Source organism: Lissotriton vulgaris, chromosome 4_1 (assembly GCF_964263255.1).
Source record: "Lissotriton vulgaris chromosome 4_1, aLisVul1.2, whole genome shotgun sequence".
In the NCBI taxonomy this organism is placed as follows: Eukaryota; Metazoa; Chordata; class Amphibia; order Caudata; family Salamandridae; genus Lissotriton; species Lissotriton vulgaris.
The window spans coordinates 1,951,393,029-1,951,416,066 of record NC_141691.1 but is presented as its reverse complement, the minus strand read 5'-3'; the positions used below and the strand labels follow the sequence as shown (position 1 = coordinate 1,951,416,066).

The 23,038-nt window shown below is 47.0% G+C and overlaps 1 protein-coding gene across 4 annotated transcripts in view; it reads left to right on the top strand.

The window, feature by feature from the left end:
* The window catches only part of PTK2 (protein tyrosine kinase 2), an 878,302-nt gene that overhangs the window by 84,123 nt on the left and 771,141 nt on the right, over positions 1-23,038 (top strand). For 2 of the 4 annotated variants that reach the window (XM_086966268.1, XM_086966267.1), the window contains exon 1: positions 14,460-14,715. The exons of the other annotated variants lie outside the window; for them this stretch is intronic. In XM_086966268.1, coding sequence (XP_086822394.1) covers positions 14,607-14,715 — 109 coding nt within the window. In that variant the 5' untranslated portion in view covers positions 14,460-14,606. Of the gene's footprint in view, positions 1-14,459; positions 14,716-23,038 lie in introns of those variants that run through there. 4 annotated transcript variants of the gene reach the window in all.

Genomic DNA, 23,038 nt, shown 5'->3' with positions numbered 1-23,038 from the left:
ACATAAGGCTGTTGAGTTGGATAAGGAAGTCTTTCGGCCGGATCTAACAAGAGTTGACGAAGACAAAAGGTCTTGCCTTTGTGACCCCCTGGCTTTGCCATTTGTGTCTTGGCGATGCAGCATTGTAAAAGGCACAATACTTTTGGCGGTTGATGTTTGGCATTGGAGGGGGGCTTGTTGATGCAAATGCATCATACTGTACGGTTATGCCTGTGTCCTCATATGTGCATGACTACAGAATCACATGGGCGTTATTTTCTTATTTTTATTGACTGATCTGAGATTGTGGTTCAGCAAAGGAAAAAAACTTGGTGTGTAAAAGTGCTTTTGCAGAAGGTTGGTAACAATTTACTGCCTGACAAATGAATATATATATATATATATATATATATAATATATTTTAGATCCAGGGTGTAAGGGAGAAGTAATGGAGGAGTAGGGGGGAGGAAGCAACAAGGAGTGGGCCAAGAGTTTTATTATGAAAATGAAGCCATGGAGGAAGGGACAAGCAGTGCACAAGGGGGAAATACCAACCTGGGGTCTGGGAGTAGAATCCCAGGAGGTACATGTGGGAGCAAAACCGTACCCCAAAATGTCACACCCCAAAAATGTTCCTTGTACAGTTCTCCCACTAATTGAATTGTGCATCAAAGCACCTCCCGTACATCAATTAGCAAAGTAAAACAGTTTAATAAGTAATGTGGCCTGCTCAATAACTGAGTTCTAGATCAGTGAGGTTGAAGGATTTTATTTAACCGCATGCGCACTAGCGGGTTTTCCCAGTGCGCGCTGAAAATTTTAAAAACCCCGTTACGTGACAAAGCCAGCTCGTCATGCGCGCAGCGCAGGTAACGCCATGACGAGCTGGCTTTGTCACCAGCATTGAAGGGGTTAACACCCTCTATGCTAATGTCATCTCGAGATGTTCTAACTTATATGATACATTATCAATATGGCCTTCTCTCAGTGAATTGCTCCAGTATGAAATCAAACCGTCTAAAACGTGTTGCCATCTTAAATCTGCACCTCAGCAAGTTTAACCCTGCCAATACTACTACAGCAGTGGAATTAACAATTATGTCATCAGCTTAACTGTGTGCTGTGCAGGGCAGGAGCAGTGAACTGGGCAGGAGCAGTGAACTGGGCAGGAGCAGTGAACTGGGCAGGAGCAGTGAACTGGGCAGGAGCAGTGAACGGACAGGAGCGGCGACGGGACAGGAGCGGCGACGGGACAGGAGCGGCGACGGGACAGGAGTGGCGACGAAGCAGGAGAAGTGATGGGGTAGGAGCGGCGATTAGGCATGAGCAAGAGCGGTAACCGGGCAGGAACAGTGAGCAGGGGAGAAGTGGCGGGGCAGGAGCAGTGAACGGGCAGGAGCAGTGAACGGGGCAGAAGTGACGGGACAGGAAAAGCGACGGGGCAATGGAGGCACCAGGGAAGGAAAGGCACCAGGGAAGGAGAGGCTACGGGGCAGAAGTGCTGACGGGGCAGAAGCAGTGATTAGGTATGAGCAGGAGCGGTGAACAGGGCAGGAGCAGTGATTAGGTATGAGCAGGAGCGGTTAACAGGGCAGGAGCGGTGAACAGGGCAGGAGCAGTGACGGGCCAGGAGAAGTGACGGGCCAGGAGAAGTGACGGGCCAGGAGAAGTGACGGGGCAGGAGAAGGGAGGGGCCAGGAGAAGGGAGGGGGCGGGGAAATGACGAAGCAGCAGTGTTGATCGAGCATGAGCAGGAGTACTGACTGGACAGGAGCAGTGAAAGGGCAGGAGCAGGCGTTTCCCAGGGCGACTGGAAGGGCAGGGGGCCAGTTTAGTTTGGGGGCACCAGTTTTGTACAAGTGCAGGAGTTTTAAAAACCACTGCAAAGTTCTTTTTATATTCAGCAGGTTTCGGTCAACAATACAAGTGCCAAGATAACTTTGGTGATCAATGTACCTGCTGGAGAGAGATGGGAGCATATTTTGTCTAGTGACTGTTTTACTCATCTAAGGTAGCGCAGAGGGGTAATATGCCTCCTGCAAAGAACATGTACCATGTATTTCAAAGAGGAATATTTTATGTGCATAGTTCAGTGGGTGCTGCTTTGTGTTCACTTCCCGAATGAAAGGATACTTGAATACATATCGCCTGGCAGTTCGGGCTGAACTGTTCACATTGGGCGCAGGATCAAGACTGATTTGCATATGGCTGGGTCCAAACTGGAATGGCATGGTGAGCAAAAAACTATGGATTTAAGCCCAGATCTCTGTACTGGGGTGAATGTATGACATTGTTCTGCATTATGTCCATCAATTGTTATTTTTGCATTTGTCACCCCAAGTGGGACGGGTATGCTCAGACGTGAGATCCGTGCTCTCCATGCCACTGGAATCAAGCTATCCTAGCTTATGAGGGCTGAAAGCCCGAAACCGGTCCTAGGATGCTTGTTTCCAGTCCAGGGAGGACCTGGTCTGGCAGTTTGGGCTGGACTGTTCCCATTGGATGTAGGATCAAGACTGATTTGCATATGGCTAGGTCCAAACTGGAATGGCATGATGAGCAAAGAAACGATGGATTTAAGCCAAGATCCCTGTACTGGGGTGAATGTATGAAATTGTTCTGCATTCTGTCCACCAGTTATTATTTTTGCCATATTGTGATTGAGCAGCTAGCTGGCTGACATGAATATGAAGGAGCCTTTGTGGGTTTCCGTGAGTCTAGATTCTCCTGAAGAGTCCCTTTCTCTTCTGAGCCCTGCTTAATACATGTCTACAGGAGGAGCCCTGTATTCATGACCTCAATGTTTGAGACAAAAAATAATCCTGGATTTCTGAACAATGAAAGTAAAAGCATTAAAGTAACATGTTGTTCCTGCTTATATTTTGCACGCTTTACATAAACATGTATGTCCCGAGGGGGTCGGAACGTTGGAGACTGAACTAGTTACTGTGGGCTCTACAGTAGTACTCGGTGAAAACAGGAACACTGGGGCCTTCAACAGTGGTTTTAACGAAGGCTTTAATGGTATATAGGTTTTTTTCATTAAAGCAAACCAACGTCCTGCCGTGGAAAGTGTCCCAAAGAAATACTTCTTTCTCCGGTGTTAACACTTGGATAGGTGTCAATCTGGCTCTGGGGTACAGCGTCGTCTTCTTACGTCCGCTCCAGTACCGGCAAAGAAAAGAAACGAGGGTAAGGGAATCGAACTAAAGCTGATACGATAAGAAGGGCCAGGAGTGAGGGAAGAACCGCTGTGAACTTGTGCACACTCACAGACTTTAACAGTAAGTGAACAACAGGGAGGGGAAGTGCTCGTGAAAAGGGTAGGGAGGTTACTAGCACAGCGCTGCAGGAACGCTTAAGGCTGTTTCCTCCGCCCGACCCAACCCGCTACCCGGCCCCGTACCTCTTGGAGCCACGCTCCTCCTGTGGGAACGTGGCGGGGCGCAGCGTGGAAACGTTGGCCTCCAGGCGTGTCGTGCTCCTTCTCTTCCGACTCCTGTATCTTCCGTCTTCTTCCACGAAGTTAGCCGCCTCTGGGAAAACGCCGTCCGCCGTCTTCTCTGTACTTCCTGCTTTTGACGTGGTGCCGCTTTCAGGGGGCGGAGTCTCGTCTCTGTGGTCCGATGTATTAAAGGGACCGTCCGTATTAACGAACTGGCTCCAGCCTGACTCTTCCTCTTCAGTCCACGAACCAGGCGTACTCTGTTGGGATAAGGGGCACGGTAAGAGGGGGGTAGCGGTCCACCATTCTGTCTCAGCTTGAGGTTCGGACCCATGTGCCCCGTCACAATGTATTACCTATGAGTGTTTGCTTTTTCCTGAATTAAACCTCAAATAAACATGTTTATCCATTGTTTTAATTAAATAACATTATAAGCTGTAACTGGTCAGTGAAATGCTAAACGTACTAAAAATTGGTATGGTTTGCCATTTCTAGCCACACCCCTGACTCCGCCCACTGATTCAATCTTCGGTTATTCCCGCCCCCTGATTCTGCACCCACAGTTACCCTACTTTTTTTCCCACTTCGACCACTGAATAAGGCCACTTCAAGAAGGATAAGACAAAATATCTTTGCCATGAATGGCGCAAGCACTATACATGTCAAACCTAAAAATGAAATAAGGGGAAATTGTTTTTGATTGGAAAACCAAGTGTAATTAAATTTCAAAGTAATGTTTTGTATTTCTTAAAAAATGCACACCACTTTTTTTTTAAATCCTCGATTTAAAATAAAGCAAGCCGATATTAAAAATTTGTCTTCAACTTTTTGGGTATTTGTGCAGCTGGTGAGTAGAGTAAAAATTACACTGTTTCATTTTGCTCTTGTTCTGACATAGAATGGGTAGCCTTCTACACTTAGCCTTCCTAAACTCTATCACTTCCGAAATACTTCTGTTGTACAAGTTGTTATTGAGAACAGTGTAACCAGAGGCGAACTAGAGCTTGTTGAAAACTGTACCTACGCCAACCTCTCGGCAATCCCTGTCGTTTCAGTACCCATGTAAAGAATCAAAAAAAGAGGCTGGGGGTAGAAGTACGATTTATAACTCCACTTAAATTCCAATCGTAAACCGAAAGGAATCAAAGGGAAGTGCATGATTATACTACAAAAATTTGAGGAGCATGGGTTGCGTCAAAAAAACGAATAGAACTTGGAATCCCTTAAGGTTTTTTTAAGAAACCCTTGCCCACTGAGGGGTCTCCTGTGGCATACTTAAACATCGGATCAGCACTTGGCCACTTAATGTGGCTCAGTGGATTGTACCTCCTCTCTGGGGGAGCACATCTGAACTGAATTGTTAGTGAGATTTGTGAGATGAATGTTAAAATTATCCCCAATATCCCTAATCTGATTTTGTGTATCCGGGAATCGGGGTATGGTTAGAAGAAATAAGAGATGTACTTGAGTTGGTCTCTCTCTCTCTCTTTCTCTCTTTCAATCTTTTTCTCTGTTTCTCTTTCTCTGTCTCTTTCTCTGTCTCTCTCTCTCTTTCTCTGTCTCTCTCTCTCTGTCTCTTTCTCTCTATCTTTCTCTGTCTCTCTGTCTTTCTCTGTCTCTCTCTCGCTTTCTCTGTCTCTTTCTCTGTCTCTCTCTGTCTCTCTCTCTCTTTCTCTGTCTCTGTCTATCTTTCTCTGTCTGTGTCTCTCTTTCTCTGTCTCTGTTTCTCTGTCTCTCTCACCCTCTCTCCCTCTGTCTCTCCCTCTCTCTCCCTCCCTCTCTCTCTCTCCCTTCCCCCTTCAGCATGAGGCAGTGGGCAAGCCCACTTCAGCTATTGGCTAACTCCACTTTGAGTGACAGTATTGTGCCCTTTCATAAGCAGCACAGAAAATAGTTTCCTTCAGTGCCAGTTCCAGTTATACTGTGGCAATGTGTGTTTCCAAGATTAAAATCATATTTCTGCTATTAACCAATCGTTATGGGATAAACTAGGGTCAGCAGCTTCCCCAACAATAACATTTGGAAGAACAAACCATGCATTGAGAAAACAAAAAGGCTGGCATTGAACATGAAGGCCAGTATTACAGATCGGGCGCACTTTCCATTTCTGCGCCACGGCGCATCTTGAGGCTGGTGCGCTGGGTGCAAACATGGAAACTGCACCCTATCAGGAAGAATGCGCTGCCCTCGGGTCGCCACGATCTCGTGCTGCCCCCAGGGCAGCGCATTCAAGCTAAGTACGGAGCAGCTGTTTTAAAGCTGCTACGTGTTTCTCTGTGCAAGCGGCAATCCGCCTTCACTTTTAAAAGGGATTAGAGATCATTTTGCAGGTGAGTGCAGTGAGTGACTGCATCCGCCTGCAAGGGGATGCCTGGAGGGTCCATGGGCCCCCCTTTTTATCCCTTTCGAGGGCTGTATTTAGAAGGCGTACTGAAAGTGTGCTACCTCTTTGTGGTGCACTTTCAGTGCGCCTTCTAAAGGCATGTTTGCGCCCACATCAATAATACGGCACGGGCACAAAGGCAAAGAGATTCCCTCATTTGCATTGGACCATGCCCCCATGCAAATGAGGCAATGCCCTCTGAGAGCGCTGGCGCTATGAGCGTGCCAGCTGTACTGCGGTAGCGACGCACAAGCATTTGTGCCCCTTTCTGTAATACCAAAGTGATACGGGGCGCACAAAGCAGGTGCAAACGCCTGTTGTGCCACCGGGGCATTCGTGTAATACAACCCCAGACCTATTGACGTTGCCTGGGCTTGTTAAGTGAATGCTTTCAAGTCACTTCTTGCTGTATGGTTTCAAACTAGGTTTGAACCGAACTAGGACGATGGAACATTAAGGGCATTAAATCCCAATTAAGGTAATGTTTTGTAATTGTTCTCGCAGCTCTCGACAGGCTTGTCAGCTTTGCTTGTTTGGTGTACTAACAGACTAATCCCTGTTGTGCTGTTTAGGCCTCTTATGTAACTTCCTGGAAGTTTCTGTTGTTAGAAGGCATTCATTGCTGGGTACCATTTTTATAACCCATGTCCGAATGGATTTGGAGAGGACTCTGACAGCGAAATATCTTATTATCCTACTCATGTTTAAAATGTATCTACATTGTGTCCTGAATACTTAAAGAATATTTTCGTATAATTCACAGGCTTTTGGTTTTCAATGTTTGGTAACTTTCACCAGACTCAAGCCTCTGAGAAGGCCTGTGCCGGCACACTCGGTGGATATTCTGGGCAATCTTTGTGAACTTGGACTGATCATGTTTTGGTGACTTTTTAAAGGCTAGCACAAGGCATACAACTTCAGTGGCTTCAGAATGACTTCAAGCTTGAGGGGGGGGGTGCCCAAGTGGCGCGAACAAGCGATTTGTGACACACAGCTTTGTTATCTGGGAGTTCAAGTGACTCTTGGGTGTAAAGCAGGGTTCAGGACCATTGTATTGCATGTTTTTTATATATATAGAGATTATATATATATATACATATATATATATATATATATATATATATATATTATATATATATTATATATATGTGTATATATATATTATATATGTGTATATATATATATATTATATATATGTGTGTATATATATTATATATATGTGTGTGTGTATATATATATATATATATATATATATATATATATATATATATATATGTATATATATGTGTGTATATATATTGCATGACAAATATGTTACCATCACCACAGCAACCTAATTATTAGCTACAGCGCTAGATAGACGTGAGGTCAATAATAGTAGTACTTACCGTAACAATGTGTGTGTAAGCTATAGTATAGGCCTCAATTTAGTGACTTACAAACGATTAAAAAAATTTAGAACGGTTCCTGGTTTAATTTTTTTTCTATTTTGGTTTCACTTTTTTTGTATTTTATAAACACTAGGAACACTATTCTATGTTAACCACTGTCACATATAGCGCTTCATGCCGCACTAATGCCATGGGCTAGGTCTTGAAGCTGTTTTCCCTCAATGGGTCTTAGTGTGTTGTGCCTGTCTTGCATCGTTTTCATATTTTTTTTTTTCAATACATATTGGTTTATATTGAATACAGAGCAGATATCGCGAAATTTACACAACAGGATCATATATCAAAGTAAATCAGTTGATAAAAAAGATATTTTGATAAAGTTGAACACATATATAGATAAAGGGTCGTGTTTATGTGTGTTCTGTGTACTCTCCTTTCCCTCCTGGTTGCAGTCGCCCCTTGTGGCTGATAAGACTGCGCGTGGCCTCCTTGCCAGAGGGCTCGTGGCCCCTGTAGCCTCGCGCTCTACCCCGGAAGTGCATTGAAGGTCATCGGCGGGGCGCCGCAGCTGAGAGCCCTGAACTGCTCGTTCTGAGTAAAGCGCCTCCTGTGTAATGTGAAGCGATGACAGTGGAAACAAGCATTAGAAATGCAATAGGTCTCGCAGCATTAGAGTTAGTGCTTTTAGAATTGTTAATGGGTTTTTTTGTAAATCTTTAGCATGAGGGTGAGGGTGAGTGAGGGTGAGTGAGGGTGAGTGAGGGTGAGTGAGGGTGGGTGAGGGTGGGTGAGGGTGGGTGAGTGTGAGTGTGAGTGAGGGTGAGTGAGGGTGAGTGAGGGTGAGTGAGGGTGAGTGGGGGTGAGTGGGGGTGAGTGCGGGTGAGTGTGGGTGAGTGTGGGTGAGTGTGAGGGATTGAGGGTGAGGGGTTGAGGGTGAGTGAGGGTGAGGGGTTGAGGGTGAGTGAGGGTGAGGGGTTGAGGGTGAGGGGTTGAGGGTGAGTGAGGGTGAGGGGTTGAGGGTGAGGGAGGGTGAGGGGTTGAGGGGTTGAGGGTGAGTGGGGGTGAGTGAGGGTGAGGGTTGAAGGTGAGTGAGGGTGAAGGTGAGTGAGGGTGAGTGTGTGTGGGTGAGTGTGGGTGAGTGTGGGTGAGTGTGGGTGAGTGTGGGTGTTTGGAAAAACCACTATTTAAACTTCAATGTTGGCTGATGACCTTTAATTGTCAGAGATGGTTGGCTGATGGTACATTTTTCTGCTTCTCCGTCATTTGAGGAACTTCCGGTGTCTTTACCAACTATAACATTTAGCACATGTGCTTTTGCTTTTAGAAAAAAAAAACTAAACAAGCATTGGCAAAGCCAATAGGTCTTGGGACCTTATAAGTGTTTAGCCATGCAACACTTGATATTGTTGCACCAAGGATATTGTGCTAGATAACTAAACACTTATAAGGTCCCAAGGGCGAGACCTATTGGCTATGCCAATGCTTGTTTTTTATGTCACATAAGTGTTATAAACATTCCTGGTGATAACTTAATGAAATTCTAACTTTAGGTACATTAACCAAGTGAGCTATAACCTTCTTAACTCAAAGTGAAGATGTCATACTGAAATATGAGCTCTCCGGGATTGGAAAGGACAAGCAATGGGGGTTATTAATGCCATATAGATAGGCGTACAGGTATCACCATAGCAAAGAGTGAACTCCCTAATAAGAAATACCGCTCTTAGCCAGTTCCATACACAACTGCAGAAAACAAATGTATGTTCCAGCAGCTGCATCGCATTTCCTCAGGAAAGGAAAGTGATGGGGAAAGAAAAGAGGGGGAAAGAAAAGTGAGGGGAAAGAAAAGAGAGGGGAAAGAAAAGAGAGGGGGGAAAGGAAAGAAAGGGGGGGAGGAAAGAGAGGGTGAGAAAGTAGGGGAGAAGGAAATAAAGGGGAGAAAGAGGGGAGAAAAGAGGGAAGAAAGAAAAGAGGGGAGGGGAGGGGAGGAAGAAAAGAGGGGAGGTAGAAAAGAGAGGAAAGGGAAGAGCGGGGAGAAAGAACAATAGGAGAAAGAAAAAACGGGGGAAGAAAAGAAAGGAGAGGAAGAAAAGAGGGGAGAAAGAAAGGAGGGTTGAAGAAAAGAGAGGAGATACATTTTGACAACATACATTTTGGATTGTCTCAGAATGCTGTGCTGAAGATTGGGTCAGGGATGTAAGGATGATGTGGCATCCTAGGATTGGCTAGGGGTGCCTGGCATTTAAAACGTTCTAGTCCCACTTATAAACTTCTGCACAAGGGAATCGGAGAGAAGATACTGGACCTGAAAGGCAAAGGACAGCTAGAAGCCGGTGCCACCCAATGCCTTACAAGATGGGCTAAAGACTTTGTTTTCAGCTGATCCTCCAGGGCTAGATGGGTCTCTGCAGTGCCAGGCACGCTGGGCCCCATATGACCCCTGAGGAGCAGTTGGGGGAAAATCTGCACTCCATGGCCACCCCATGATTTCTCGCAGACAGCCAGGAGGCTCTCCGGCTTGGGAGTGCAGCAAGAAGATGTTCTGCTGGCTGGTAGTGGAAGGGCTGTGCAAGATGCCTCCTGCAGCAGGAGAGGAGCACCAGGAGCCAGGCGGAGGAGAAGGCCAGCTCAGGGAACCAGAAAACCATGCTAAACAGGGAAAGGCTGCAGAAGAATAGAGTCTGTGGCAAGGCCGCCCATAAAATATTCATTGTTTTGTGACTGGAGTACCCCACAATGCACTGCGGGGGCTGTTTTGCATATAGTTTGATGCTTGTGGTGGCCCTATGGAAGGGCAGGGGCACCCCAAAAGGATGGCCCAAATCTTACGCCTTTGGGTATTAGTTGGCGCTTTATAAATAAATAAATTAAATAAGCCATGCAATGCTTGTGAGTACAATGAATATATTCCAACATTAAGTAGGGATAGCAAACTCAAAAACAAATACACAAAGCTCTCGTTTTCGTGTTCACTGAATCTTCTGAAATACGCGGTATGAGCAGGGAAACAGTTAAGCAGAGGTGAACAAACTAGCTTGCACTACTAGTAATAATGGCACCAAGATTCCCTATCTTGCACTACTAGAAGTTAAACATCAATAAAAAACAGTTATGGAAGGCTTTATATGACCTGCCACCTCGGAAAGAACGCTTATGGAGAATCGTAAGGTGACTGCCAGGCCAGAGGCATTCGTAAAGCTCTGTCAATCTACAAGCAGCAGCTGCAAACACCCTGGCTAATTTAGTCTGGAACTAAATCAACTTACAACGGGGGAATGGCACTCACCAGAAATATCTTGAAAATAGCATGGGGGGGGGGGCGTGCCTTGCTGCCGACGTCCAGTCTGACGGAGCTCCGAGGGTGAGACCTTCTCCCCATAATCCGTTCATTGAATTGTACCCAGATGGCGTGTATTACCAGTTGAAGGTTAGCAAAGCAGATTGGACTGACTCCGGTGTTTCTCTGCCGAGCTGAACGCCAGGTGTGCTGTGCAACGAGGGGCGGCCTACATCGGCGGATGAAGCAGCGGACTAAAGTTTGCCAACCTGCCGAGTGAAGAGCCAGCTGCCTGAAACCGCTGCCGAGAAAGTGCTGATGCCTGGGGACAAAGATAGCGAGTAAGTCTGCTGATCAGCGTGCTGGGGCGAATAGAGTAAACTCGGTGGCCGACCGTACCAGGTGCAGGAGGTGCGGTGTGGAGGACCGGCCTGGTGCGGAGTGGCCTAACCATACGGCGGACTAGAGTTTGGTGAATAGTCAGAGCGCCAAGCTCACAACCGGACATCGCTGCAGAGAAGGCGCTGGCGCTTAAGGGCTGGTGTAGTGGGAGCGCCTGCTGAACGCACCGGCGCCTGCGACTCTTCACTGCCCCGGGTTGCCCTATTGGTGAGGATAACTTAAAGTTGGCGGCCGACATTGCTGGGTGCCGCGGACGCAGGGTGGAAGAAAGACCTGGTGCTGCTGAGAAGACCCGGTGGGAGCCCTCGAGGGCGAAGTCTTATGGGTCGTGCGACCCCATTGTCAGGGTGTCTGGGGGACCCCCATAGAGCGTAGAACCAGGGGATTTGGCGCAACCGGCGGCATTGATGATTAATGACCACAACTGACAACAAAGACTTTCCCCCACTGACAGAGCGTTAAGGGCCCACAGAAAACAAGTAGCGAAAACAAGACGGAGGGGAGGGGGGAGGAGAAATGCGACACGGCGGGAAGGGGAGGGGGCGGAGCGGGTAAAATAAACAAGACGGAGGGGAGAGGGGAGGAGAAATGCGACACGGCGGGAAGGGGAGGGGGCGGAGCGGGTAAGCAAAGACGGACATGCACGCGCCCGTGACTTTTAAGGTCAATGCGCATGCGCATAAGCTTAATGCGCATGCGCATTGACCTTAAAAGTCACGGGCACTGCAAGGAATCGCCACGATTCCTTGCAGTGCAGATAAAGAGTGGATAACTCGCAATACTCTCGCCTTGCTCGATGCGCATGCGCATCGACAGGCGAGACCTAACGTTTTAAAATGCGCTGTGGTCGAAAGCTTTACAATGATAATGTTCCCTTCATTACAACTCGAAAACCTCAATTTTTCGGGTTGGGTTACGTCTGTCTGGCAGCTGTTGGACAATTTGCACGCATTGCAGCCCCCGTCAGGCCGAGCGTTATTGTGGGGCCTCAGCTGGTGCACTGTGGCCCTGACGGCCCCTGGGACCCGCCTGCGGGCGGGCTGGGAGCGCGAGGAAGCCGGGGGCACTGCCCACTTTAAGAAGGCATTCATCACCGACGCTGCTCTGAGTGTTGGTTACAAGGAGTGCATGTATCCACTCATCCGCCCACTGCACTCAAGGTGGTATCCATTTCATCCCTCTCTGAAAAGGCGCCAGAGGGTGTGGGGCGGAATCACGGGCTCTGCGTGCACCGATGACGTTAGCTCACCACTGGCTTTGTTGTGTACGCTTAGCACACAACAGAAACAGCGTGTTGTGTGTAGTGCATATGTACATCTGTCAGGTAGCTCAGTGGGCGAAGCATTAGCTGCTGCTATTATGTCGGGTCTGGTGGCTCAGTGGACTAATTCCTCCACTACTGGGGACTGTGATCAACCTCAAGGTCACAGGTTCAAATCCCAGCAAGTCCACTCCTGGCCTTTCATCCATCTGAGCTCGATAAAATGAGTACAATTTTGATGGGGATCAATCTGTTGTTATTAATCGCCAAGATGCCCAGGGTGAAGGTGCACTTTACAAGTAAACGTGTTGTTATGTTTAATGCCTCTAGAGACCATCCCACGTGATAAAATATCAATAATTTTGTATAGTGCTTTTAACACCATAAGTGTACCGGTGTTGTACTTTTACGTAGTGTTAGGATGCCCCATTTAAATGTCCCCAGTTTATTGATCCATTGAGATGGATTGGCTGAACTGGCCGTGCCAGAATTTCACCTTCCGAACCCAACACAAATATCAGCAATAATAGGTGCCTAACTCGCTGAGCAATCTTGCCAGCAAACAAGTACCAGTTTCTATAGGTTATAAGCATGTGTAGTACTTTGGATCAGAACACTTCATGGGGCTGTATTGCTATTGCTAACGGTGTCATATTTCCTACATGTTTTTAGCATCACTTTCAGTTGTAGGCCGTCTTGTATTTTTTTAATAACTATCGCGTGTAGTGCTTTGCATGCTGCACGTGTCATGGTACCTACTTTACCGGCCCCAGAAGGATCAACGGCTCTTGTTGGCCCTGCCCATATTCATTCTTGCGTATTCAAATTATTAGCCATCCTAGGCACGAAAGCAAACCCGGCAGCTTCCAGTATCACGTGTTGGTGGTATTTAAAGGAATGGACATGCTTGGAAGCGTTTGACTTTCTGAATAGATTTGTGTCCAGACGCCGGTGTGCGCAGGGCTTAGTAGGAAATATGTGAATGTTTTGTGAGCCCCAGCACTCGACGTTGGTGCCCGGCCTGAAAGGGCCCTTTCGCACTAGGATGCTACTGTGCTGAACTTTAGAACACCCCCTTGCTAGCCATCCCGGAAGAGTGCCTGGAGAGGTCTCCATTCTTCCTCACACCGAGGGGGGGGGGGTTAGTTGGCTGACCCGCGCGCGCTGGAGTGCGATATTGGATCAAGGTGGCCTACCGCTTACCTCAGCATGCAAAATCAGAGCAGGGAGGGGTAGTAATCGTGTTTATAGTGCGAAATTGGAGAGACGGCGTTGCTAGCGCTTACATCCGAGTCTGCTGTTGGAACAGGTAGGCGCTACCGGTCTGGTTAGTCGGTGTTTTAGAGCGCGCTATGGAGGCTTGGAGGTGTTCACGCTGGCACTGGAGTGTGTGGTTGGCTCTTACGCTTCCCCTACAGGGCGGAAATAGAGTAAGCTCATGAAAGCGCTCGTGTTATTAAACCAGGGGGCGCTAACGCTCCCCTTAAGAGTACCCTGTGGACGCATAGCTGTTTTAACACTCCTGGTAGCACGCGGTGTTGCAGCTGGAGCGGAGCGTTAGAGCCCTGTATTGGAGTGTGGGCGCTAACCCTCGCGTTGAGAGTGTCTTTTTGGCACAGAATGGGCTACACTCCAGATAGCGCGTTGTAGGAGAGGTGTGGGCGCTAACCCTCGCGTTGTGTGGCCCTATTGGCACAGGATGGCACTACACTCCTGATAGCGCGCTGTATATTGGAGGAGAGGTGTGGGCGCTACTCCTCGCGTTATGTGTGCCCTGTTGGCACAGAATGGCACTACACTCCTGATAGCGCGCTGTATTGCTGCTGGAGCGCTGCGTTAGAGTCGTGTATGGGAGCAGGGGGCGCTAACGCTCCCCTTAAGAGTACCCTGTGGACGCACAGCTGTTTTAACACTTCTGATAGCGCGCGGTGTTGCAGCTGGAGCGGAGCGTTAGAGCCCTGTATTGGAGTGTGGGCGCTAACCCTCGCGTTGACAGTGCTCCGTTGGCACAGAATGGCGCTAAACTCCCGATAGCGCGTTGTAGGAGAGGTGTGGGCGCTAACCCTCGCGTTGTGTAGCCCTGTTGGCACAGAAGGCACTACACTCCTGTTAGCGCGCGGTATTGCTGCTGGGGCGCAGCGTTAGAGTCCTGTATGGTAGCAGGGGGGCGCTCCCGCTTCCCTTTAGAGTGCCCTCCTGGGGCAGGGAGGGGCGGTGCCGTCCCTCCGCAGCGCTCCTCCCCCCGGTGAGCGCGGGTCTGCCGGCAGGCGCTGCCCATCTGGCGGCTCGGCGGCTCGTCATCTGGAGCCGGCTGACTTTCTGATGGAGGGAGGCCTTTGTCTGCTGACGCCTGCCTGAGTGAAAGGACACAAAAGAGGCCTGCCCCTCACTCGGATGGCGCTCTGCCCGCGGAGAAGCAGCGCTCTCCCCACTTCAGGTGCACTTCAGTAGCCCCTGCAACATACTAGATGCCAGCCGGGTACCGGGGCGCCAAGGACCGGCTCCCGACACCGAATCCCGCCTTACTGGGGAAGCTGTGTGCATGCGTGGGGGCGTTGATGGAACACACATACTATGGTAAGAAGGCACGGTGCCAAATATTCACACTTCTCGCTCCAGAGCGCATTCTGACAGTCGCCCGGACCTCCCCCCACCAGTGCTGCCTTTTAAACTGCTGCGGCTGCTTGCAGTGCTTGTTTGTTGTGGTTTCCATGCTCTGCGGGACGCTGCGCGCCAGCCCGTCGGTGCTAACCTCTTCTTATTGCCGTTCATTCACTCCGCAGCATCGATCCATTATCGGGGCTTCCTTGCTGCACCTGAGCCGCCTGCCCTGACACTTGCAGCTTCCCTCTGGTTGCAGCGCAGGGGTGGGTGGCAGTGAAGGTCTCTCGAGTAATCGGAGGTGGACTGGCCTTGGCCGTTTTATAGATGCCAGGCGGTAAAGACGGCATGACGAGGCAGAACAGGATTTAAACATACCTTTAATCGGGTTCACTCTCTCGCGCAGCAGCCTGCAGCCCCGTGGACGCCCGTGTCTGTCAGTCCACACCGCCCTGGTAACCAGGTACTAATCAGCAGGGAAAAGACGAGTTTTCAGGTTTGCGGCTGGTTCCTGCAGATTGCTAGTTTCTTCTTTGGATGGTGTAGATGGATTGTTTTTTTATCCTTTTGTGACTAGCGCCTAGATTCATTCGAGTGAACTCGCCGCGCTATAAATATGATAAATACATGCCACAATTCGTTTAATGCATGTGCTGTGCCCGATATCTCTGCGATGGGGCTATTCATCTAGTGTCATTGCAGTGGGGACATTTATTTGTGTTCGATGTCACCGCAATGGGTCTTTTTATTTAAGCTGCCACATTTCATTTTAATGGAGACATTTAGTGTGCGCTGTCCCTGCACTGGGGGCTTTTATTTACTCTGCCCGGTGGAGCTGTGTGTTTACTGTGGTGCCTGGCGTGATTGCACCCGGCGCATTCATTCAGAGGGCTCCACTTCACCCCGTGTATGAAACCCCCCTTTCAGGGGCGCCTGGTTGTGTCCTTGCTGTGTTGTACAACTAGTGTGGCCTAGTAGAAATGGTCGGTGGATTGTCGTATGACTGCAGGCAGCATTGTGTTTTGTGCTTGTGTCCTTTTTGTGTTGTTGAGGACTTGATGCTCTTGCACGTAAGATGATGTACACGGTTGTGAGGATGAGGTATTGTGCCTATCTGTGCCCTGCCTGATGCATATGATTGGGAGGTTGAGTGTTTATTCTGTTAGGTATACTGTGTGGGCAGCATTAGGTGTCTTGTTGCTGAGGACTGTTGATTGCACAGAAGAGGGTGAGGTAGATGCAGTGGCGGTTCGTCCATTGGGGGCGTTGGGGCGTTGCCCCACTAGCCATGGACGACCGTCACGTCACTGCATACATACAATTACGTTACCGAGTGAGTCGTGCATTTATTTCCTTGAGGTCGGACAGGGTCAGTAACTATAGTGACGTCGCTCATCACGGAGGTGTGGGGGGCGGGCCTGCGCCGGCAGTGAGTGGCAGGCCCTGGGCTGGCAGATAGCAGCAGCGTGGCAGGGAGGGCAGGGGGCAGCAGCAGTGTGTGCGCATTTAGGACAAGTCATTTTTATGACTTGCCCACGCATGCGCACACACGCAGTAGCCCCTTCCCTCCTCCTCCTCTCCATGCACTCACACAGGCAGAGACCCGGGGGAGCCGGGTCTCATTATGGGCAATATTAGCCCTGCTCTATGTAGTCAGTGATTGGCCGGCGCTGTTGGGACGTCACCTCGCCCTGGCGTGGACAGGAGGATTGCTTCAAGAAGAACACCAGACTAGTCACGAGGAGAGTGATGGCACGCGTCCCCCCTTCCTCTAGAAACAGAGCTGTATTTTACTGATGGCGCTCGCCCTGAACTGAGCATTTTGCTGCCCGGGCCTTTCAAGCTCTCTGTCTGCCAGCCTCGGACTGAAGTGCCGGCCTGAGCTGCTCTGCCACCATGGGAGCTACAACAGATTAGAGATTAACGGTCCGGGCCTTCCGAATTCTACAAGAGGAGCCAGTGCAGCTAAAACGCGCCTAGCAGACCCCTCCAAATCATCTTGCAAATGAAAGGTTAAGGTAGGTTTTATTACAGTTTCGTTTAGTCACTTCGTGTTTTTTTTTAATAAAGGAGTGTGCTCTTTAGATGAAAGTTAATATGTTCATCTTTGCGCGAGTGTGAAAACTGAAGAGCTTCAATGTGAATAAATGCAATGGGGGGATTGGAGTTCTAAAACATGTAACCAATTAAAAGAGAAATTACGATTAAAGGGGCAGGGGTAGTAACGCCAGCAATGGTTTAACCGTAGTGAATTTACCACCAGGTGCAGTTTGGCAATAATTATTTTCCCTTTGCCAGGCTTCGTTGTCATGTAATCCAATTAATACATCTCTGCAAAGGCCAGCAATGTAACATGACTAATCACCGTATGGCTTTATCATAGCCATACTGTGATTGGCCATTTCTGCTCTTGCCTCCCTTGTCACTTCACTTGGTGCACATTGCCGGTTTTGCACATCACCTCGTGAGTCCCCCTCGCCTCTGGACATGTCCCGGGCCGGCCGAAATTACAAACACATTCCAAGTCACAGAAGCGGCGGGCCACAGAGTAAAACAAAAGGTAAACTCTGTTTTGTTGTTTTTCTAAGTTTAAGTGTTTCTAATGCCAATGCCGCCGTCGCCAGTGTTCAAATATGCGGCTGTAGGCTAGTGCAGTTTATTTTTAAGGGTGCTGCTAATAATATATTGTGTTTGTAACTATTTATAAATTACAAGCAGGGGAACAAGGCTTGTGTCTCGGCGTCCGCTCAACCTCCTGTGATCCTGAGCAAATCACAATCTAAATCTCCTCGTGCCTTAAAATAAATGAATGTGTCTTTGTGTAAAGTAACTGGTGCTCATGTAAAGCACTCTACTACCACCTTAAACCCTGCTATGAAAAGTGACTTTTGTTTTTCTTGCCACTAGGCAGTAGGGTACGAATTGCTGCCCATGACTCAGACACACTGCATAAACTATTTACATTACAATGAATGTCTGGCCTGTCCTTTAGATGAAGTGTGACAAAATTTATTTAAATTTTTTCAACGGAGCGAACTGTAAAAAAGTGTGCTTTGTTCGCCCTAGTGAAGAGCAGGGAATCTTGCCTCGCTATAAATCAAAGGGTACTGTAAACTCCTGTGTTTTTAAGCTTCTGTGGTTAACTGCTGATCAACTCTCTTTTGTCTTTATTGTCTCTTTACATATGCTCTATAATTGGGGTAATGTGCAGGCCCTTATGGTAGCGTGCTGATGTGTCAAAAGTCTCAGACTTCCATGGATTTTGACTTTATTTATGGTAACGGCAAGGGAGTCTCCTCTTTAAACACTGCAGATGCAGACTTGCCTGCATGTGGCTCTTTTTTGCTAGGCCTATGAAGGAGCCAGCGTTGATCTCCCCCATTCACAAAATATATATTGTAAACAGTGCACTTTGCTGTTAAAATGAAAATAACTTTGCCTGGCCCCCACATGTTTAACTCTGTTCTGTCAATCAGCCTGAGAACTAATATAACCCCATAAAAAAATGCTAAGTAAATCGCCACAGACTTCCATAAAAATGTTGTGCCCCCCTCTCAGCTCACTTCTGTCAGACTTCACCAACCTCCACTGACACATAGTAAGTCTTGCTCCTGTAACGAGGTACTGTTGCCATCGCAGCATCAGATGTAAGATGCTTCACTAGCATATTCAGAGGTGTTATCGCAAGGTCTGTTATGAAGTTCTGTAGATATACTGGATAAGCAGCTACTATGTCATTATCATATGAAATCTTTTTATTGATTTATTTACCAACTTACTTTCTCAAATTTGCTTGAAAATGCACCGTTTGGCCACTCTTTTTTTCAAAATGTTCTTAGGGGGAAATTCCCTGAACCACTCATTTGGCGGCAGTCTCTCTTGCCGCCGGTAACTCACGCACAACCTTTACGCCCCACCTTTTTCAAAAGTCACCAGCCGCCACTGGGTAGATGGTCTCACTTGTCCACAAGTACCATCCCCGCCTGGTCTCCTGGTGGTGCATTTAATGTTGCCTTATGGGTGGAAAGTGTGTGTTGTAGAATAATCTAGGGAGGGGGGTGGGAACGGGGGGGGGAGGGTGGTGTCAGGAATAATAGGAACGGTCCTGGTTTTACAGCGCTTAGTAAGGTTTCGTAATCTTTCTGGATCTTGGCGGGAGAGTTCCGGAGCTGGTCTGGCTCTGTTGCACAATCCAGGTTGGGGGTGTCTAGCGTGAAGCCAGTCCCGGCCTGAGGGTCGTTGTAGGACTGCTATAAAAAAATAATTGTAAATTGATACTTGTATAGCACAATACTCACCCGCAAGGGTCTCAAGCCGCTTGTACGAATACCGCTGTGGAACCCATCCTGGCTTTCCCTGTGAGGCGTCCACTCCTGGGCACCCCCAAGGTGGAGGCCAGGCATCCTTAGCGTTGTGGGGGCCGTTGTGGAGATTAAGCAAGCTATTGCCCAGAGTTGCAGATTGGGACTCCATGATTGGAATAGGCACCGAGGCGAGAATTATCAGGTCCGTGGAATTTTGAGCCCAAGACCCGCCGAGGCGGGGAATTGAACCCTGGTCCCAGGCTAGACCTCTGCATCAGGGTCTGCCGCTCTAATCATTGAGCCACACTTCTCCACAGGAACTGCCCTTCCCCCGCCTCATTCTGCATCCTCCACAACCTGGTTTGACTTTTAATAAAGTGCCTTTAAATGAGCTGCCAGTCAGCCAAAATATTTTATTCGGCTCAACTGAGCCATAAAAGTCATAGCAAATAAAAGAAAACCATATACATTATTGAAATTCATAGGATTGAGGGAAACACTTGTTAAATATACTAAAGACCGGTAGTAAAAGACATCTATACCATAAACGAGTCATTCAATATTAAAATCGTACCTTTATGGCACTTAACATGTAATTTAAGACAGTGTGTATAACGGTTTCGTTTCCCAGGCAGTGCACATAAGTAAAGGCTGCAACATGGGATCTCATTTTTAATGCTCGTAATATAGGGCGGAGAAACCGCACTCTTTGTGCGTGTAAAATGTGCAAAAAAGAAAAAAGTGCGTAGTGCTTTGTTCCGCTGGGAATTCACAGTGACAGTCAGGTAGAGACGGAAACCACGTACCTTTTAACTGGGAAAGCGAACTGAAGGTATATAGTTTGGATACGGAACTATGTCAGAAGAAACTTGTGCCTCATAATAATCTGTAAATAAAGTGCGGAAAGTGCAGGTATCTGTCCAACTTATTGCAGGAAATTGGCTATAATATGGGTTGTGCTCGCTACACCGGCCTCAAGCTAACCTGCCTGATATGGGGTGATGCCTCGAAACCGGTCCTAGGATGCTTGTTTTCCGGTCCAGGGAGGCCCTGGCTTGGCAGTTTGGGCTGGAATGTTCCCACGAGGAACAGGGTCAAGGCTGATTTGCATATGGCTGGGTGCAAACTGGAATGGCGTGGTGAGCAAAATAACGGTGGATTTAGGCCCAGATCTGTGACTGGGGGTGAATGTTTAAAAATGTTTAACATTCCATCCATCATCTTTTTTGTGTTTTGGTAATATTAGCATCACTGCCCCGCCAGAGTCCTCAATGTAGTAAGAAAAAACTGAGAACCGTTTATATGGGGAAAAGGGAGGCTGATGGAGAATTGCATGAAAGAGTGAAGCCAACCGTAGATAGATACTGGCAAGTTACCTTACAACAGGGGGTACAAGGATACCCGACTACTGTAACAGATGCTCAGGACAGATTTTATTTAACCAGACTACATTTTTGATCCTTCATTACCTAGTCGCATTCCCAAAATCTGAGGCATAGATACAAAAAAATATAAGTGTCCATGCAATGGAAAGCCAGTCGCTATACATTTCATGTTTTGTAAATTTTGCAAAAAAAATGGATTATTTGTATTGTGCTCATTATTATTATCAAATAAGGTCATTTACTACCAAGAGGCTTTTAAATTTCTATGTAAATTGAATGATGTTTTCACCGGTTGTGCAACCTTGATATACATTAACCCCCACATGCATCAAACTCCCGTTTTGCGTTTCCAAATTTGCGATTTTTACCGAATCGCAAATATGGATTCGCAAAACGGGATGCATCATAGAAAGTGCATAATATTTCAGATTCGGTAAAAATCGCAATTTTTACCGAATCGCAAATATTATGCGAATTCAAAATTGCGAATTCGCTATTCCCATTGATTCCTAAGGGCCAAAAGGCCCATAGGAATCAATGGAAATTGCGAATTCGCAATTTTGAATTCGCATAATGTTGATGCATTCCATGGGTGCAGGGGGGGTCCAAAGGACCCCCCCCTGCACCCCTGAAATGTTTTTTTAAATGGATGTTTCACACACACATGTCCTAAGGACATGTGTGTCTGTAACATGACATTGTTTAAAATGTAAATTAGAACATTTTAAACATTTTTTGCAATTTACCACGAGGTTCAACCTCGTGGTAATTTGCACTTGCAATCTTCAAAATCGCAATTTTTTAAAGAATGATGCATTGCATTTAAGGAATCGCAAATTTGTGATTCCTTAAATGCAATCGCATTCTGGAAAGTCGCAAAATTAGCGATTTCCATCACAAAATAATGATGCATCTGAAAAAGCATTTTTGGAATCGCAAACGGCCGATTTTAAGGAATCGCACCGCTTGCGACTCCAAAAATGCTTGATGCATGTGGGGGTAAGTCCTCAATTAGGAGGCGGAAGTCAATTACCCACCTTGAAATATGATATGAGGAAGACCAATTTTAGATATGGATAATTTCCCCTGCGTCCATTTGCCCATAAGATTCTTTTGTACAATGGTTTTTATATTATTCTTTTATATTTGTGTAGTTTCGCTTTAATTTCTTGTGACTACTTGCACATTATACAGATTACTCCCTTGATCACAAGTGTTAATTACGCCTCTGATGTAATTCCTGATGTAATTCTTGCATCCAAAATTTGCACTGTATGTTTTTTTATCTATTTATGAGGACTGTCCAATACGAGAGAGCTGCTATGAATGTATTATGACGCTTGTCTTGTTTTTTCCATTCTACCTGCATTTTAGATGATTACCTCATTAATCCAAGTGTTGTAAACCAGGTCTTTGACATAACTTTACACCATTTTGCACTGAGCTCTCTATCTAATCATTCTATGATGTTCCTACATGAGAAAATCATTGTTAATGTATTTGATGTTAATTGTTTGTATTCTTTGTATAATCTGAATAAAGATCTCATTGGTTGATTGATCTGTCCTTTGATTCACCAGGCAGGCCTAAAAGATAGGGAGGATTAATGACCAGTTTAGAGAGCATTATCGTGAAATAATTGACTGCAGGAACACCAGAAACCCCAGGAACATCAGAATTTAAGAAAGACGGCCTGGGTTTGCCAATACCAGCCCTCTGTTTGGCCAGTGATGTGGGCTGCATGCTGTCACTATAGTTGGTGTCCTCCTCCTTTGACGTAATCCGGTGAGCTGGCGACACTTGAATGTTCCGCAGAAACCCTAATGTACTGATTATCTTATCCACTTATGTACTTGTTGTCATTGGTCACTCTAATAGCACTTATTTATAACTACCTTGGATACATACATATCCATTACTCCTTCTTGGATTCCATTCAGTGCCTCGTGAGTACCAAATACATTTCAGCAGGGGCTTCATCCAGGGAGATGTCTGACCAGCTGATGGGGCAGCTACCTTCAAACCAAGCTAAAGCGCAGACAGTGATAAGCATGCATGTGCACTTTTTTGAAATGTGGTAACCGGACCTGTCCAATTTGAATATATACAGAGCAGAAGTTAAGCTTCTATGCAGCAGATGGAGCTGAGTGCTGTCAGGCGGTCTGTTGTCGACATACCTGTTGTTTACAATACCAATCCTTTAAGCGGGCTTTGGGTCAACCTGCTTTTTATTGGTTGGTTTGATCTATTGTCTATTACATTTGCTTTCTTCTTATCCTTTGCTTCTTGTTCTATGTCATTACAATCTATTTGATTGGATGACTTGTATCATCCCACTGCTAATAATGATAGAAGTATTTTTTTGTTGATTTTACACTCCATGGGAGTGCATGTGTTTTTTGCCTTTTACCCTGTGTGTGTCTTTCCCCTTCATGTCCCCACCTTACATAACATAACCTGTATCTGTAAAGCGCACCCAAGGGTATCTTGACGTTGCATAACAGATGTTTCTTGTTACTCAACTTAATGGTACTCCTTTTATTGACCTCAGGTGGATAAAAGGCGGCCCCATGGGATTTGAACCTGTGACCATGAGGTTGAACACAGGCC